The following is a 19,410-nucleotide window of genomic DNA, read 5'->3' as shown; positions in this document are numbered from 1 at the left end:
CCCACGCCCCACCCCCTTGCACACACACTGATATCCAACTCTCAATTGAGAAAAATATGACTTAAGATTTCCATTGAGCCCATCATATTTCTGGTGCTGGAGAAGGGCAAGGGGTGGAAAGGCACATGAAGGGGGCGGTGAGTTGCTCATCCTCGTGACCCAGAATATCTCCCCCTCCCTCTGTAATGATGAGCTTGCTTTTCCAAAAGGGCTTTCCTTTGATTCCAGGAAGGGGCCAACCAATGAGAGCGGAGCATGTTAGATTATTTTGGGGAAGGGCTCGTGCCAGCAAGGTTCACTTTTAGTAGGCGCCAAGTGTCCCCAGCAACCAGTGTCTCCTGTACCAGCACAAGCTCCAGAGCTCTGCCCTACTCGCCTGCCTCTGCGGCGTCTTGGCCCACTGAACAGCCATGAGAAGGCAACTCCGCTCCAGAAGGGCTCCGGCCTTTCCTTATGGTTATCGCTACAGACTTGTGAGTCTCGGGGAGCCGAATATTTTGCTGCCCTTGTTTAATTGGTTGGGTTGGGTGCTGTGTAGACCTTGGATTGTGGCTGTCTTGCCTTGAGATAAACAGGAATAAACTAAGTTTAGGAAAACCCAGACTTTGGAGGAAAGTGACTCCCAGCATCCCAGGGCACCCTAAATTGCTGAATGGAAGGAGGGCTCCTCTCTTTGTGGGGGAACAGAGATAAAGGAATGAGAAGATACCAGGGAATAAGCTTTATCTTAGAAGTCTAGAATATGAATAGACCTTTGGCAGACCAGAGTAGAGGCTTCACTGCAAGAAGTTTGGCCAGGAGAAAAGGGAAAGAGAAGTGGAAATGTAAGGCGCTGCCTGGCCAGCTGTCCCAGTCCCTTTGGGTGGTGGCTTTGGGGAACCAGCTGCTCTTTTTCTAAGGCAGAAATTCAAACTATAGCTAAAATCACAGAATCCTTGACAGGAACTGGAAGGAAGCCTAGACATCATGTCCCCAGAACCCCTCGTTATGTTGAAGGAGGCTGCTGGTGGTAGCCTCGGTCTGAAGGTAGCAGAATGCCAGATTGACTTAGAAGTTAGTGGGAACCCCAACATGAGAATGTGCATCTTGTTTGTAACTTGTGCTCTTTCCACTGTGTTTCTGGTATACAACCTCTTGAAGCTCCGGTCCACCGTCACCCATTTCCTCACCTTGTCTGCCACCCCACCTCATCCAACACATACATACACACTCGTCCACATACACCTGCACATCCCTTCCCTATCACTGTTTACTTCCAGCTTCCCTTACAAATGCATTTGGTCCAAATGTGTCTACGTTTACTTTGTTCTAAACCATCAATGTGTTTGTGTATATACACTACTCTCAGGAGGGGTATTCTGAAACCCAAGAAGATGATTAGATGAACCCCAAAGAAAGCAAAGCATAAACCATTTTTCTTTGCATATGGTCATTTATATGCCTAAGGAACTAAGGGAAAATTGTCAAGAATGAGCAGAAAAGAAAAAAAAAACACCAATATAGTTCTTCTAACTTCATGTAAACCACTAAGGGAATTTCTCAACACTCTGGTGTAGAATCTTTGTTTTAATACCTGAATTTTCTTCCCTTTTAAGACTAGTCAGGGTCCATGGAGAGTATATATAGCTACACATTACTTGTTTTCTTTCTTCTATGTTCAATTGGTAAAACTGTTGTGTTTAATTTCAACTATTCGTCCAGAAGTTTGGATTTAAGTGCCACAGGGGATCTTGCTCTTTATAATATCTGATCAAGTTAAAATAAATCATTTGATGCAATTGTATGTGTAATTTTTTTCCTTTTAAATTAAGCAGGCATTTAGACGTTTGCATGATGTTACTAAATTTATCCTTTGGGTCATACTGCTTGTTTGTATATTTGTTTATATGTTTATATATTTAGATTGCTCAAAATGGAGCTACCTTCTGTCCTTCAGGCTTCCCTTTTAGGGAAACATGAGGGCCCCAGCACACACCCACTACCATATCTGAGCATGCTCACACTCACTATCACATGAGGGTGGTGCCACTTTAGGAACTGACAGAAACAGAACCTTGGAGATGAACGTCCTCATCGCCAAAGCATTTCCTACCACAGTGTGGCCAATCATTGCATAGAAGTGCAATTCACACAGGATTTTGTTTACAAGGAGCCTTTGGGAAAAGCCTGCCTTGCACAGTGTGACATTTCCCTATCCCTGGAAGCAGGGAAGAGGAAAAAGAGATTTGGGGTTCCTGAAATAAAGCTCAGGTGGTAGGATTCTGTGAGGGGAAAATAAGCTCCAAGAAGATTAATTCTTCCTGGGAGGATAAGACTTTAATGACAGCCATTTTAATAAGATTATTGTGAGAGCACATAGCTACAAATAAAATAAGGCTGTGGCCATGGTCAGCTGCTTCCTCTGTAGAGCAGAGGTGGTAATCAGGCACAGGCAAGAAGAGAAAGCCGTTCCAGAAATATAAGGGGATTAAAAACCCTTCCTGATGAAATGTCACATTTCAAATCCTGTGAGAATTTGGTGCATGGGTTTCCAGGGACCATGATGACTAGCCAATCTTGTATGTATGAGTTCTGAGGTTAAGGACGATAAAGTCTGTGAGAATATTCTTCCAGAGTCCAGGCAGTAGTGCCGAGAGAATCCCGAGTGCTTTGCTGTAGGCTTCACACTGTGAGTAGACCACAAAATGTTAGGAAATGTGGACCTTCTACCTGTGTGCTCAAAACCTGATTTGGGAGATAAATGTGAACATAAGTTCTCACACTAGTGAAACATTTAAGAACGTGCATCAATTCATTTAGCGTTGAATGATAGGCAAGGTTGGTTTTCCTAAGCCTTCTACTGTGAATCCATGTCAAAGTCAGAATTCCTTGATTATAAGCACCTACATTTTGGGAACACAGACTCTAAGACATTATCATGTTCATAAATCTGCTAAGCCACTTCTAGCCACTTGTGTTCAGTGTGATGGAGGAGAAACTGTGCAGAGTATCAAGAGACACAAGTTCCGAGACTGTCAACTCTGTCATGGATTTGCTGTGTGGCTTTGGCCAGATCTTCTCCCCTCCCTGGAGCTCATTTGGACAATCATAATTTGGAAGCCCCCGTAAGTTCTGATATGGTATGTGATGTGGAGCTGTACGTTTGAACAAATTAGTGAACAATTCAAGGGTGCTTGTAATCATGAGCTAGAGAGCTCTGGGCAGACTAAATGCAGAGAGCAGAGATTTGTCATTCTGTAACACTTTTACTGATTCTGAACAATCCAATATGCTCAACTCTCTGTTAAAGGCAGCATGGGTAGCTGAGTGCCCTCTAAGTGGCCTTTGAGGAATCGGGCAGGAAGGGGGCAGCACAGAGTCCATGGCCTCTTGCATTTGACACATCCAACCCCAACAGGTGCAGCAACCCTAACACTCTTCAGACTTGGACAGCACAGAGAAGGGAGGGTGGCCTGATTTTCTGCTGTTGCAGTAAGCCTTGGCAAACTCCCAAAGAGCAAGGGTACAAGCCTCCAGCCTTTATGTCGGAGGCATGTGAAATACCACGGGCAACTTATGGGTTTTTCTTTTTGTCTTTCTTTCTTCCTCTCTTTCTGGTTTTTTTTAACTTTCTTAAAACAATTCAAAGATTACTGTTTCAAATCTCAAGTACTGGCTGTAATCAATCGACAAGTATATGCTGAGTACTTACTTTGTGCCCAACTTTTTAACCAACTTTTTAACTAAGCTACAGGGAAAAACAAAGGAAGTATATGTTGGGATTTCATCTCCCAGGGGGTCTGTCCATCTAGCTTAAGACAGGAAGCAGGATCTAAGTCCTTGTTTGTGTTAGGAAGGCCTTGGAAGTTTTGAGGAGGGGACAGAGGTTGGCTTCTCCTCTTGATGTCTGTTGGAGCCTATTTTTAGATGCAACTTAGGATGGTGAGGTCAAAGCAGCTGAAAGTGTACAGAGCATTAGGGACAAAGCTGGCTTGGGCTGGGAAGTTGCCATCATAGGCCTAAACGTCCAAGACTACTCGGTCCTTCAGTGTGAGCTCAGCTCAGTGCTGATAGGTCAAAGTTAAGTGGGAGGCCAAGGCCCAAGACAGAGCCATGACATGAGATATCACAGAGGAAGAACCTACCTCCCCGACATTGAAAGGAAAATTTACCACTGCTGTGGAAATAATAGTGATTCGATATGAGCTGTAGAAAAGATGCTTCCTCCAAAAGAATGAAGAAAGAAAATCCACCCCTTGCGACAATGGGCATTTTTCTGGGGATGTGGCAATTTGAAAGACCTCCAAGTATTGAGTTGTTTCCATTTCTTTCTGGCTGGTGTGAAATGCCATGAGGATTGTTTTTTTCACAGAGAGGTTTGTGTCTTGTCCCTGCTCCAGGATGATCAGGATGAAGTAAATCAGAACTACTTAGCAGATGAGGAGGAGGACGCAGAAGAAGAGGCTCAGGTGATGATGGTGCCTGGTCTGGAGGAAGAGGAAGAAGAGGAGGAAGGAAAAGAAGAGGAGGAGGAAAGGGAGGAAGAAGGTCAGGGTCAGCCTACAGGCAATGCCTGGTGGCAGAAATTGCAGCTCGTGACTGAATATCTGTGGGACCCAGAGAAAAGGATGTCTCTGGCCCGAACAGGTCAGAATCGCAGTAAGTCCTATTCATCCCAATGCCCCAGTCTGGTGTCCTTGGCTTTTGATGTGGTATCCAGAGCTCCTTGACAGTACCCTGGATGGGTTTGTTTGTTACAAACTTCTTTTAACATTTCACAGAAAGACACCAATGGCTGGTGACATCCTTGGACCAAGGACAGATCAGATCCATCAGAAAAGCCACTAAATAGATGAACAAGAGTGACTGAAATCTACTAGTCTCAATATGCAATATAAAATAACACTGAGAGTGAGTTGAAAGAGCACAGGATTGTTTTTCATGTCCCAGTCCAGTCGCTTTCTATGCATGTGCTCATCATTTACCCTTTCTCTCAAAGCCTCGGCCTCCCCACATACCAAAAGGGGAAGTAGAAAATTCTGCATTGCCTCTGTAACAGAATCAGCATAAGACTTCAGTACAGGGTGAAAACCGTAAGGTTGAAAGGAAATTGTAGAAGACAATTTCTAGACTATGAGACCAAGCCCTACTAACCTGACTCGGGTATATAAAGTCTTATCAGTTCACTTACCAGTGTTCAAGAAGGTGAGCCCAGAAGCCTGTCCAGACCCCAGCTTGTGAGTGCTTTATGCGTCCATGGTAGATACAGAAGAATTGGTTTTAAAGAGATCATTGCTAGGGACTAAGGTTGAGTTTCCTTGTTGATTGATCATTGATAGAATTTCATATCTTAGCTCTTTCTCTGTATATCACATGTTGTCAACATTTTTAGTTCACAAAATTGCCCAAAACTCCCTTCCCAGGGCTCTACTCACTTCTTAAAACTATTACTATGGAGCCTTCTCCTCAGAAGATTTTGTGGGTAGTAAAATACTTGCCACATTCTGCATAGCCCAGAAAAAAAAAAAGAAAAAGAAAAAATAAACAGCTGCTGATTCCTAACTCAGTAAATCCATAGGAGGAAATAAAAAACAGTGGGTGCCATGGATAAAGTACTAATGCCCTGCTGCCAAGGTCTGGATTGTTGAATTTGATGGCCATTCCTTCCAAAGACCCTTTTGGCTAAGAATCGTCTGTTTTGTAGTCACTGCTGCTAATTCAGCTCAGTTTGTGTGAAGTAGCCAGCTCTATTTCTTGGAATTAGGAAGAGCAGGTGTGAAGGCTCTAAACAACGCCCATCTCCCATTGCTCTCCCTCAGTTCCAAGCCCCACCCCTGCCCATCCCTGGAACTGTAACTAATGTACCATTTAAGGGACATTCCAATGTTCTGGAAGCTCCAGACAAATGCTGGCCTCTCATTGGAGCTTCAGAGGGGCACAGCTGTTTCTTCCTTGCCTAAAGAGGCCTGGAAAAACAGGCGTTGGGAAATGCAAGTATGATTCTGGGAGGGGGCCCCATACTTTAACCCTTAAGCAACCATTGGAACTTCACCAGCTCTTGTCCATCTAAATTGCTCTGGTGGATGACAAGCTGCGGGCCAACAAAGAGCGATGAGGTAGAAAGGTTCAAGTACTTGGGGAAAACATAGCCATGGGGATGCTTCATTGTGGGCTGCAGCCAGACCCATGGTTCACAGGTCTTAGGCTAGCCCAGCAATTCAGACACCTGTCAGATTGTCCCAGGGCAAAGGGCAAATGTTCACATGATGCCTATGTCATGAAGTGCATGCATTACTGACAGCTAAGTGACCACAATACTGACAAGGATCATGCAAGATAATAATATTATTATCCCACTTTACAAATGCAAAAACAAGCTTAGAGAGGCTGAGCAACTTGCCTAAAATCACACAGTAACTAAGTAAATGACAGTTCTAGGATTCAAATACCAGAATTCATCCTCTTGCCAGAATGCGAGCTATCTTCATGAATTTGAACAGTGAACAAGGCCCTCCCTGATTTGTAAGGTCTCAGTAGATTGGCTGCTTTGTTGGGTAAAGAGTTGAGAGAATGAGCCCTTAGTGGTCTCTCCAAGCTTGAGTGGGGGCTATTCAGGACAGAAACCTAGAGGAGGTCCCAGGTGAAGCTATCTATCTGGAGGAGGAAGGATTAGAAAGATTGGTGAGTTTAAATGGGGGCAGTGCTTGCTTTTGCCTGAGGGGAGGTGAGAGACTAAACTATCACAGTCTCAAGGTCACCTCTCCCCAAGCAGAGCCAAGGGAACTCTTTGCTAGTGCCATTATCTTATCTATAGCTTTCTGGCCCACACATATTAAGGAGGAAAGAAGATATTGCCAAGGGAATAAACCTGTGTTCCATTGACTCCCCTTCATGCATGAAACTGGATTTCTTGACCCCCTAGGATAGCTCTCGGCTGTTGATCCGTTCGAAGGATGGGAATGGGAGAGAAGTGGAGGCAGAAGCACAAGACACACCCCTTTAGGATAGCTAGTGAGCAACAGGCAAGAACCATAGGCACACAGACATGGTTGTTTCTTCTCTGGGGACTCCAACTAAATCAATGTGGCCGTGTTCCAGTTCCGCTTTAGTTCCTCTTACACAAATGTAAAGGGTCAGTTCCATTTCCAGCTGGATTACTACAGTCAGTCTCTCTCTCTCTCTTTCTCTCTCTTCCCCAATTTTATTTGGTCCATGGTTCAATTTAAAGATTAACATTTGAACTAATTTTGGGGTACAGTGAAGTTGTGTGTTTTTTCCCAGTTTCTGGCTCATGATTCCGTTCAAATCATGTCACTTCAATGATTGAAGCCAAATATGTTTGCCTGAGAGGTCCCCAAGAAGGCTAGAAAAGAGCTCATTTGCCTCACCCTGTGCTACATAGTCCTGGGGCAAACATAATCCTAATACAACCCACAGAAGGGCAATTCATACAACTGTGCATCTGAGCTTATGGCAATAATAACAATATTAATATAGCAATAATGATGGATGCCATTTATAGAGCACTTAGGATCTGCTAGGCAATGTGCCATGCTGTTGATATGCATTATTTAATGCTTATTTAATATAGCAAGTACTATGCTACTGTCCTTGTTTACTAGATGAGGACACCGAGGCCCAGAATGGTGAACATCATATCCAAGAATAAACAGCCAGAAGTGGTAGAATCAGGATAAGGTTATGAAAAGAATGAATTTCAGATATTGTCAGGGATACAGATAAATATATGTTGCAGAGTCTACAACTTTCCCAAGTTCACTTACAGCAAGTTATCAGTGATTAAGGACCATTTCCTCCTACTGTCTTCCCATCCTTCATTAGTGTTCTCTTTGGAAAGAAGAGCCACTTAAACTTTGCTAAGGATGAATAAGACTTTAAATAAGTAGTCAAGGATAAGCCTTGATTAGAAGTAAGTCCAGTGGAAATGAGTCAAAGCTTTGAATTCCAGATCATGTGAAAAGAAATGCTTTTTTTCAACCCCTTGAAAATATCTATAATCACTTAAACTGAGTTGCTAGGTTTCTTCAGGACACCTGCCATAATGAATAGCAAAGAATGATCTGTACTCAGGACATCAGCCATGGCCCAGAAGACTCCCAAGCAATTTCCCCTGTTGAAGTCCACTCCCTATAATCTTGTTCATAGTCATCATGTGCTCGACAAGATTTTCCACTGGAGACACTGTAAAGGGAAGCTGCATTTAGACCCCTGACACAATCAGTCTTTACCAATTCCAGATTGACAAAGTCCAAAAGGAAAGGATATCCTGAATCTGCCTGGGTTGATTATGGTTCAGGAGTTCAGCGGGAAGGTGGGCCTTATTGGCAGGCACTGACTACTGACATCTTCAATTGCTCTACAGGTCTGATTTTAGTCATTTACTTCTTCTTCTATGCCTCGCTGGCAGCTGTGATCACCTTATTCCTGTACATGCTGTTCCTAGCCATCAGTCCCTACATGCCAACCTTCACTGAGCAGGTGAAACCTCCTGGTGAGTGTGCCCAAATGCCCTGCATTGTCAGAACTCTCTGGACAGAAAGCTGCTTGCACAGCGTGTTCAGCCTCAATTAACTTTGCTTCTTCCCGGTAATGACTTAGAGATTCAATTATTAAGAGGAAAAGTGAAATGGTACTTGGCAAATTATGGTCCTTTTCATTTTGATTGCCTGAGGGGTGGTGTCATGGGAATCTATACAGGAAAAAAATCCAAGAATGGGTTAATATATCCAAGACCTGTTTTCATTGCCAGGAGTTATGATCAGACCCTTCGCTCATAGCCTTAACTTCAACTTCAACGTTTCTGAACCTGAAACTTGGCAGCGTTATGTGATTAGCCTAAATGGCTTTCTTCAGGGTAAGTTCCCCTAAGAAGAAAAGTAGTGGGTGGGAATCCAAAATTCAAAATCCATGTGGCCTGGAAATCAGATTCAGTCCCTCCTACCCATCATGGTCCTGTGTTGTTCTGCATGTCTGCCAGCACCCTTTATAACATTTTTAAAAAACGCTCTGATTGAGTGTTGTCCAATGTGAGCTCTTTAAGGCACAGAGCTTGTTTTCTCTTCATGAACACCCTACAGCACTTAGTTAAATCCTGAGCACATCCACGTGATCATCTTTCTAAGTGATCTCTTATAAAAGCTAATTCTGGAGGGAGAGAATGGTGAGGAAAGGAGAATGTCCTCCAAGAGCTACAAGATCCCTGCCTCCTGTCCTTTTTCGGGGTAAGAGAAGTCTGGTGATGAGCTATCTTGAAGAGGGAAAGTAGGTGTCTTTTTTGTAGCAGCAATTTAGAAAGGAGTCACAGGACTAAATCTCTGACTCGCATTTTGATCTCAAGTGTTTCGAGAATTCTTGTGCCTGTAATGTTCTCAGGTACGCTTTCCGAGACAAATGAATGGCTTTGTCTTTTACTCTTTGAAAGCTAAGACAGTGGTAGTTTGGGAAGTCTGTGGAACCCTTAGGAGAGAGAGCAGCTCTGGAGGAAGTGAGTCACTGGGAGCAACCCTTGAGGCTTTACTAGCTGGCCCTCACTCGCATTCATTCTCTTCTGCTTCCTAAGTATGGATGCAGGGTGGCCACCCAGCCATGCGTTCTCCAACATGGTGGACTGTATCCCTCCAGAAATGTAAGCCAAAACACCTTTCTTCTGGAATTTTCTTCTGTCAGGATACTTTATCACTGCTACAAATAAGTACCCAAGAACCCCAAGTTGGAAATGATAGCACATGCCTGTAAAATCAACATTCAGGAGTTTGAGGTAGAAAGATAACTTGGACTTGGGAGTTCCAGACCAGCCTGAGCTATATGGGAAGATAACCATCTCACAATAAACACATAAATGAATACCCTCTTGAAGTTTGCATTATTGCATCTAAATATTGTGGCTAGGGACACTTAGCTAGGCTGCTTTGGGTAGCCTGTCCTGGCTGAAATGGGATGGAGGGGTGAAAGTAGCTAGTAGAATATACACTGATTTAGGGGAACAGTCTCTTAGTATGAGCCTGAAGTATTAGTCTTAAACATGTACATTTTGTCCTTCACCTTTCACCAGGCATAATAAAATCCTTTGTCCTCAGTTTTTAAATGAGAGAAAGGAGACTAACTCCATCATAATCTCCTGTCAATGGAGTCAGTTTGTGAACCCACATGGTGTTTGCTACTCAAAAGTGTTAGCCAGGGGTCCGCAGCATGGGCATCACACAGGCGTTGGTAGACTCTCAGACCAGACCCCACAGCTATTGAACCAGTCTCCATTTAAACTTTTTCAAGTGGTTTGTATGAAGCTTGAAGACTGAGAAATGTCATGTTTCCTAACTATACTGGTGCCATTTAAGCGAGAGTTAAAAATTCAGCCTTGTATTAGTAATGCTCACTGCTATTTAGGATGAAACAGCTTCAGAGTCGGCACCTGTAGAATGACAGAGCTGGCTTCTTTCTGATCCATGTAGTTCTATTTTGGGCCACAAAAGTATTTTTGGCATCTTAGTCAGCATAATGTCTTTCTTTAAAAATGCTTATGAGCTATTTCAAGTTTGCATATTGCCAGAATTTCTGCTGAGGAAATCCCTGCAATAAGATAGTGGATGGGGAAATACCAATTTTGACCTGACAGTGAAGGCAGGGAACAACAGGAAGGCATTGGGTTACTTCTAAAGAATAGATGACATGTGACTAGGGAGATGGCTCAGCAGTTAAGCATTTGCCACTTGCCAAGCAAGCAAGAAGACCAAAGTTCAGATCTCCAGAATCCACATATGCTGTATGGATATGGGAGAGAACCGATAACTCCAGCCTTAGAAGGCAGAGACCTGGAAGGCTGACTAGTGAGACTGGCCATATTGTTGAACTCTGTGTTTGATTGGCATATCCCTGCCTCAGTTGATAAAGTGGAAGAGCAATCCAGAAAGATTCCCAACATCAATCGTGGGCCTCCACGTGCACATGGGTGTGCCCACACATGCTACACACACACCACATACATAATACATACACATGAAAATAAGAAAAAATAGAGACAATATGTCTCTCCCAGTGTCTGAAATAGCTATCCCAGAGCATCAGTTTCACTCCTATGAGGATGGGAATGCTGCAGTAAATGCAATACCCATGTCACATTTTTAATTGTACTACCTCAAGAAAAATGCTGAGCCATGTGAGTGCAGTTCCTATTTTAAAAGTTATTATTTGAGCATAGCTCTTATTCCTTTAAAAAGATTAAAACAAATCCTTGAATTAAATGTAGTTCCATCAAAACAAAAATTAAAATGTAGTCATACTTGGTATACATCTAAAATTCTCTAAGCTGGGAACATAGCTTAGTGGTAGAGCATTTTCCTGTTATTTACAAGGCCCAGGACTGCAAGTAAAATTCCCAATAGAGGGAGATCAATAAAGACAAAATGGTATCTACGTGTGAAAATACTATAGTGAAACCTACTTTTGTATACTAACTTCGATGAAATTCAGTATTTAAAAGTCAAGGAATTTTAAGAAATAAAAATGACCAGTTACATCTCAATAACATTATATCCAAGTCACAACCTGTCTAGATGTGGAGACTGCAGTCCTTTCTGAGTCTTACCTCTGGTGGGTCATAGGTACAATCTTTTCTGAAAAGGTGAGCAACTTCAGACATGACAGCATGTCTGGGTGCAAGAGGGTTCACCAAGATCCACCATCTAGAATGATGCAGTGAATTTCCAAAGCCCAGTGTTATGGAATCGAGGGCTCAAATAGTGAACACACAAATAGCCCTGGTTCTCTGTCTGAGATGTGTTTTCGGACAAACACTATATTCTATGTGCTGCTATAAACGGCCCAGAACCCAAAGTATCTTAGAGAAACCCTCACTGCCCCTCTCTCGGCGATCCTATAGCTGTCATTGGTTTCTAGCTTTCAGTGTAAACTAGCCCTTTGCAGTGATAACTTGCCTCTTAGAGGTTGAGGAGTTGTTGGTTTTTCCTCCTCCTCTCCCTCCTCTTCTCTCCTCCTATTCTTCCATATTCCTTCTGATCCCCTACCACAGCTGCCTGTCCTTGACCTCAAAGGGAGACATTTCCTAAGTTGAACTTAAGGAATTTTAACCTAGAAACAGCCTCCTGACATATTCTATGCCTTGATATGATACAGTCCCTCTTCCAAAATCTACTAATAGAGGTCCATTCTTCTCTGAGAATAGAAGGGATGGCCACTCCAACTGTGGTGTTTGCCATGTCCACAAAGAAATAATGGGAAATAGAGAAAAGTTATAAGATGATCAACCTATAATCCCGAGATGGACATTTGAAAGTTCTGAGGAAAAGAGAAGCAATGGATTAGACCATCAGGTTGGCTGAGAGGCAAGAAGGCTTCCTAGAGCAGTGGTTCCCAACCCATGGGTCACAACCCCTTTGGGTATAGCATATCAGATATCCTGTATCTCAGATATTTACATTATGACTCACAACAGTAGCAAAATTACACTTATGAGGAGGCAACAAAAATAATTTTATAGTTGGAGGGTCACCACAACATGAGGAACTATACTAAAGGGTCACAGCATTAGGAAAGTTGAGAAGCACTGCCCTAGAGGGATGATGCTAGGAATAGCCCTCGGGTACCTAATACCTGCAAGGATTAAAGCAGAACAAGAGGACTTCCGAAGGAGTGCAAGCGTGTGTGAGGAAAATGACTTAGAGAAAAGCACTGGAAGCATGGGCTTCCCTTCTAGAACCTCTCTAACATGACCCTTTGCCACCCACATATGCTGTAGGCTATAATGACAGTCTTCAAGAGGAAATGAATGTAGATTGTCCTCCGGGACAGTACTTCATCCAAGATGGAGATGAAGATGAGGACAAGAAGGCCTGCCAATTTAAACGCTCCTTCCTGAAGAATTGCTCTGGACTGGAGGACCCTACTTTTGGATACTCTACTGGACAGCCTTGCATCCTCCTCAAGATGAACCGGGTATCTTAGCCCTTGGGATCTGTTGGCGATAAATGGATGAGTGCAGTAGGAGAGTGTAGAAAACACATGTCTGTTGGACTCTGGTATTCGTACACTGCAGGTTTGGACGTTTTTATCCACAGCATCAAGCATGCAAACAACCAGACAAGCTGACCGATTAATTTTTTCCTGAGCATTTCCTATGGTCATTCTTCTTTCCCATACACAAAGCTGCCCCTTGAAGGCCACTAGTTGAATGTAATGGAGTGTGTCTCTAATCTCAACACTCAGAAGGCAGAGGCAGGAGGGTCTCAAGATGCAGGCCAGACTGTGTCTCAGAAATGAAATGGGAGTGTCCTGAGATGTTTGGAGCACAGGGTTGACATGGGGACATGATGGAGAGCAATTCTCACGTTTTCATAACACTTAAAAATGTACTGTTCCAGGGTAGAGAGATGTCTCAGTGGTTAAAAGCACTGGCTGCTCTTCTAGAGGACCTGGGTTTGATTCTCAGCTCCCAAATAGCAGCTCACAACTGTCTGTAACTCGAGTCTCATGAGAGCCAAGATTCTCTTCTGACTTCTGCAGGCATCATTCATGTACATGCACATACATGCAAGCCAAACACCCATACACATAAAAATAAAATAATAATTAATGCTTTAAAAATTACCTTTTTTAGTATATGTGCTGCCAAAGGGAGCACTAAATGCACCTTTTTTAATCATGCCCTCCTTAGGGAGTGGTGGAACCTTTTGCCAAATACGGTCTTATTGAAACTAGAAAGTTCTTCACATCCTTTTGGTTATTTTGCAGGATTTTTTTTCTGTGTATGAACCTAAGACACAAATATATCAAGGAGCAAGCTGGGCTATGCAACTTTGAAGTTGTTTGTCACATTTCTGAAAGGGGGAACAGATGAAATTTATGTATGAGGAATGATAATCAAAAGCAGGAAGAAAAATTCCATTTTTGCTGTGAAATCTGTTTCTTAAAAAATAAATAAATAGGCCTTTAATCCCAGCACTTGGAAGGCAGAGGCAGATGGATCTCTGTAAGTTTGAGGTCATCTGGTCTACAGAGTAAGATCCAGAACAGCCAGAGCTGCTACACAGAGAAACCACGTCTTGAAAAACCCAAATAATTATAAATATGTATAAACAATAAATAAATAAATAAATAAATAAATAAATAAATAAATAAATAAATAAATAAATAAATAAATAATAAATGAAGCAAACACTGATTTTCTTTCACCAGATTGTAGGTTTTCGTCCTGAGCTTGGAGATCCTGTGAAGGTGTCCTGCAAAGTTCAGGTAAACTATCCTTTTGAGTAAGTGTGGTTAGCACTTTTATTTCAGGCAAACAGAGATAATTCTTCTATTCTAGAGATTTCTACATGGGTGGTGAGTAGAAAAAGCATTAGTGTTTTTCGCAATTATTCCTCCTTTTAATGCATTAAGAACTATTTCCAAAAAGCATTCAGTGTGTGTGCCTGTGTGTGTGTGTGTGTGTGTGTGTGTGTGTGTGTGTGTGTGTGTGTGTGATTTACACCTGTGAAAGCCAGAGACTGAACCTCAGCTAGGGGCCACAGCAGGGAACAACACTGTGCCAAGACATTAATTGGGATTCTGTTTACACTCTTGCTTTTAGCTCTAATGGCTTGTTTCTTTGAACTAAACAAGCAGCTTTCATTAGAGTCATTAGTCCCTGATTTTAAAACTGAATTTCACATTTTACAGCAATGACCAGTGGCACTGGGTGTTGCAATAACAAATGACTACAAGGGAAGTATAAACAGAAGTCCATTAATATGCTAATTAACTGTCCTTCAAGGGACCATTAACTCCTATCTCATCTGCACCAATTAGCTCCTTTGTAGGCAAAAGCCCTGGATCTTTGCATTGCTTCTTAAACAGGCAATAGCTCCCTTTTGTTCAGTGACATCATCTGTATCCCCTAGCCTTGGACAGTTGTCTTGCAAACATTGCAAAAATAGTCATTGTCAGAACTAGAAATAAAGCAGACAACTCTAGTCTTCACAGGGGCAGATCAGAAAAAAAAAGACAGTACTCACTCAGCCACACTCAGCAAGTGTTTATTGGTCACTTATTATATACAAGTGTTTAACTAGCTGTTGGGGATGTCGAGGTAAACATAACTGAAATCAGTGCCAAGAAATATTAACAGCAAGAATGAAAGGAACCATGGGGACACAGAAGAGAGAACAGTCAGTTCCATGTGGGAAGTGGTCATAAGGAAGATGAGCTTCATTGGGTCAGACAACATTTGCCAGCAGAACAAGGTGAGAAGAGAAGAGCATTCATTCTGTTCAGATGTACGTGTGTGTGCATAAAGTCACATGTGGGATATGACTACAAACTAATGGAATTGATCCCACAGGCCATCATTAAAGATGAATTCACTCGCTTTTGAATATATGAATAAGTCATAGAGAGCAACGCAGTCTAAAGTAACAGCAAGTGCTGTGCCACTGAGCCATATCCCTAGCTCTTAATCTAACACATTAATTGGGCCAACTTCTATTTGCATTTCCCTAATGTAAGCTGTTCATTTTCCAAGTTATTATATACTGAGCCTTACTGAGAATGGTGCTTTTAAAAATTAGAAATATTAACTTCAATACACTTTTTAAAAAATAATCAATACTGGCCAAATCCATACCCACTTGTAGCAATCAAGCAGGATGTGGTAATAACCAAAATTGAACTATAGGGTACACAGTGCACAGTGTACAACATATTGGTTATGATCTATTGACAGAAGTGATCCTATGGCCCTAATGAGTAATTGGGTAGTAGAGATACACCCTTTGTCCATATGAGCCCCCAGACTGTCGCTGCTTATATCAGCCATAGTTCCTGGGCCCTCCATCCCTGGTGTGATGTGATTAAGGGTAGCCCTATTTAATTATCCCCCACTATTTTGTTCCTCTGGCTTACTGTCTGAATTCTGTGTACTGTGATTAAGCAGTACAGAGAATGTGGACAGAAGCATGAGTTCAGGTGAGCTAACTACAGACTGTATGGCTATGCATCAGGTTCCTGTGGGATTGACTTCCAATAGAACTGAACCTACAATGAGGACTTAGGAAATGTTCCCTAATGTATATCTACTTCAGCAGCAAAATCCAAGGTGGTGCACTACACTGTGATTTTTTTTTTTTTTTTTTTTTTTTTTTTTTTTTTTTTTTTGGAGATAGGCTACAATCATAGGCTCTTTCTGGAACAGCACCAAGTACTCAAAGGCCTTTCGAGCCCTTCTGCCTAGGACCCAAGAAACCAGAACAGAGCCATACAAAGAAACTTTGCCCTCAATAACCCAGGCCTTCTATATGATTTTCTTTGAACTGTAAAGCCAAGGCATAGTCACATCCTGGAAATGTTTCTCTATGGACAAGTCAGTGTTGAGCTCTAACCAATTCTGAATTTAGGTTTGGGACAATTGGTTGAGAGTCACATAGTAATTTTTTTTCAAGACAGGATTTCTCTGTGTAGCTTTGGAGCCTGTTCTGGAACTTGCTCTGTAGAACTGGCTGGCCTCGAACTCACAGAGATCCACCTGCCTCTGCCTCCCGAGTGTTGGGACTAAAGGCGTGTGCCACCACCGCCCCGTTTACTAATTTTACCTGAGCCCAAGTCCCTTTAAGCTAGACTCTAGCTCTCTCTGTAACCCAACATCTTACATCTATCTGCCTTTGCTTACAGAAAGGTGATGAAAACGACATTCGATCCATCAATTACTACCCAGAGTCGGCTTCTTTTGACCTCCGCTACTACCCTTACTATGGCAAACTGACTCATGTAAGCTGTATCCTTCTTTCTCTCTCTTTCCTAAAGGGCTCAGAGACAAAGGAAGGGCTGCCTGGGATTTGAGAGAATTAGGGAGCAGTGATAGTAACAGACAGATGAGTAAACTATAATGGGAGTGGGGGAGGGGACCCCCCCCACATTCCTAACAACTACAGATCTTTCCAAATCCAAAAGACTGTCATATATAGTCTCATCTAAGCACTTCAGTTTTCAGATGAGTAAATTGGAGCTCAGAATGGGAAAGAGACTTACCCAAAATCACACAGCTAATTAGCAGCAAAGTCAGGAGAAGGCAGATTACTAACAGTGTGTTTAATGTCTAAGTGATCATACATACCTGTGTGCCAGTGCAGGCTTCATCTCCAGTATAGGATCTTGAGGTATACTAGTTCTAGTTTGATTTATGGTCTGATAGCCATAAAATCAAATCATTCTGAGTCAGAATTGGCTTCCCCCCAGAGGATAGTCAGACATCTTGACACTGACTTATGAGAGAGCCATGTAATTTCTCCGAAGCAGGGAAATCAGGTTGGTTGCTGTGATCATTTGTGACTTGACATCATGAAGTCTGCACAGTTCCCTTTGCTGAGGTTACCCTAACCTGCCTTGAGTCGCTGACCACCACCACCCCTTGCTGCCATCTTGGCCCATTTAGAATTCATTGTTCTTTCGCCTGCAGGTTAACTACACCTCCCCTCTGGTGGCAATGCATTTTACAGATGTGGTGAAGAACCAGGCGGTGCCTGTCCAGTGCCAGCTGAAGGGCAAAGGCATCGTAAATGATGTCATCAACGATCGCTTTGTGGGGAGGATTATCTTTACCCTGAACATAAAAACCTAGGGACTCTGGGGGGCCACTCCCAGCAGTTCTGATTCTGTTTTGTGTTAGCCCTGGTAGCCCCTCGATTCCTTTTTCTTCAGTTAAGACACAGCCAGATGGACGCCTAAGACAGCAGATCATCTTTCCTTGCCTTTGACGTGTGTATGAAGTGATATTATGGGACCTGCTTGGCTTTTTCTTGAAGGTCATCTCTCCCGATGACAAATAGACTATATTAATTTCCTCTCCTTCCCTCAAATTCAAACCTATTCTTGCTGCTAGAAGTCTCACTATATACACAAACAGTATCTGATAGCCTTCACCATTGTCAGGACACTATCTATCATGTTTTCTAAAAATGTGTTGGTTTTAGAGGTGATATTATTCCCAGCCAGGTGGATATTCTAAACCCTGCCCCCCCACCTCACCTTCAAAACTGCCTTCTAAGGTCTTTCCTCAGAAACCAACACCAGACAAACCCAGACTATACTATACCTAAAACCACTCTCCCTACAGAACTTTATATGGGGGCGGGGGAGGGGAGGGGGCTTGAAAATTTGGCTGTCTCCCATAGGCGACTCAATACTGACTCAAGACTCCATTATTTCCTGCCAGGACAGCAGGCGATGCTGACAGGTTATTGATCTGGGCTAGAGATGAAGAGCTTCTGTGAGACTTTTTTGGAGGGAAAAGAGGAGAACTGTTAGAGTAGGGGCATGCTGCTTGTTGATTGCAAAAATTCTTGCAAACAAGTTTTTCTCAACTCCTAGCAGAAGAGAAAACATGAACAACCTTCTTTGGTCAAATCTTCTTAGGCAATTTGCTTGATAGTTGTGTGGTTTTTCATTGAGATCAGCAGGGATGGGTGCCTTGACTCCCCAGCTACAACCTTGGGGATTGAAATTAGGGTTCTCCAACCAACATATGGCAAGAGAGAAAGCTCCTTCCAGGCCTCCCTGAAGCTAATGCTCGTTAGCCAGTTTTGCATTTACTTTAAAAATCACATGAGGCAGATGTTTATCCAGGTTGTGGATCAGCCAAGTTGCTTTGTTTTTTCTTTGGCCATGTGACCATTCCAATTGCTTCTTAATGCCTCCACCAGGGGGAGGGCTGGAACAAAAAGAGGAGGCAAGCATTACAGAATAGCAGAGTGTCTCAGGGTCCAAAGCAAACTAAAATTCTACTTGAAGCCTGCAGAGTCTGAATCTACACTACAATGTTTAGTTTCTCCAAAAACGGGGAGCTGGAAGACTGATGGGGGAAGACAAGTGGTATTATATGGGAATGCTATGGGGAACGTGAGGGCCAAGCTCTCTCCGACTGAGAAAGTAACAGAGGAAATTACACATTCAGAGCCATAAGTTTGAAGAAATCTCATGCTTTGGCATTTCTGAATAGTTCACATGAGAGCTCAGAGGAAAGGCTGGGAGAGTGAATTGTATGAGTATTCAGGGATGCTGAGTGACAGAGAGTCTTTAAAGTGTTTCAATCAGGGAATCTCTGGGAGCACATTTGCATTTTATCAAGAGCCCTTGGGCAGTAATAACATAAGGGGTGAATTAAAGACAGGGAAGACAAGACCAAGACAGGAATTGGGGGAAGGGTTTTGAGCTTGACATAGTGTTATTGTTACTCATGACTGGATATAAAAGAGAAAGATTGGAGAGGAAGTTGTTGAGATCACTTTGGATCAGATTTAGCTTGTGGTTTCCTCTAGTCAGACACTGATGTGGAGATATAAACACGTGTAGAGTAGAAGAGAAGGAAAGCTGAGAAGAAAAGCAACATTTGGTTAAGCGAACTCATTTAGGAAGTATTTAATCTTGGGA

At 42.7% G+C, this 19,410-nt stretch overlaps 1 protein-coding gene across 1 annotated transcript; it reads left to right on the top strand.

The window, feature by feature from the left end:
• The first annotated feature begins 320 nt into the window (after positions 1-320).
• On the top strand, positions 321-19,190 carry Atp1b4 (ATPase Na+/K+ transporting family member beta 4). Its single transcript, XM_006981568.4, has 8 exons — positions 321-473; positions 4,380-4,626; positions 8,363-8,491; positions 8,750-8,854; positions 12,752-12,948; positions 14,188-14,244; positions 16,657-16,752; positions 17,441-19,190. The coding sequence occupies exons 1-8, from the start codon at positions 411-413 to the stop codon at positions 17,600-17,602; spliced, it is 1,056 nt and encodes a 351-aa protein (XP_006981630.1). The 5' UTR covers positions 321-410; the 3' UTR covers positions 17,603-19,190.
• The last annotated feature ends 220 nt before the right edge of the window (positions 19,191-19,410 follow it).

The sequence above is a fragment of the Peromyscus maniculatus genome, chromosome X (assembly GCF_049852395.1).
Source record: "Peromyscus maniculatus bairdii isolate BWxNUB_F1_BW_parent chromosome X, HU_Pman_BW_mat_3.1, whole genome shotgun sequence".
NCBI classification, from domain to species: Eukaryota; Metazoa; Chordata; class Mammalia; order Rodentia; family Cricetidae; genus Peromyscus; species Peromyscus maniculatus.
Note: the sequence above shows the minus strand (reverse complement) of the source record. Positions and strands in the feature narration are given on the sequence as shown.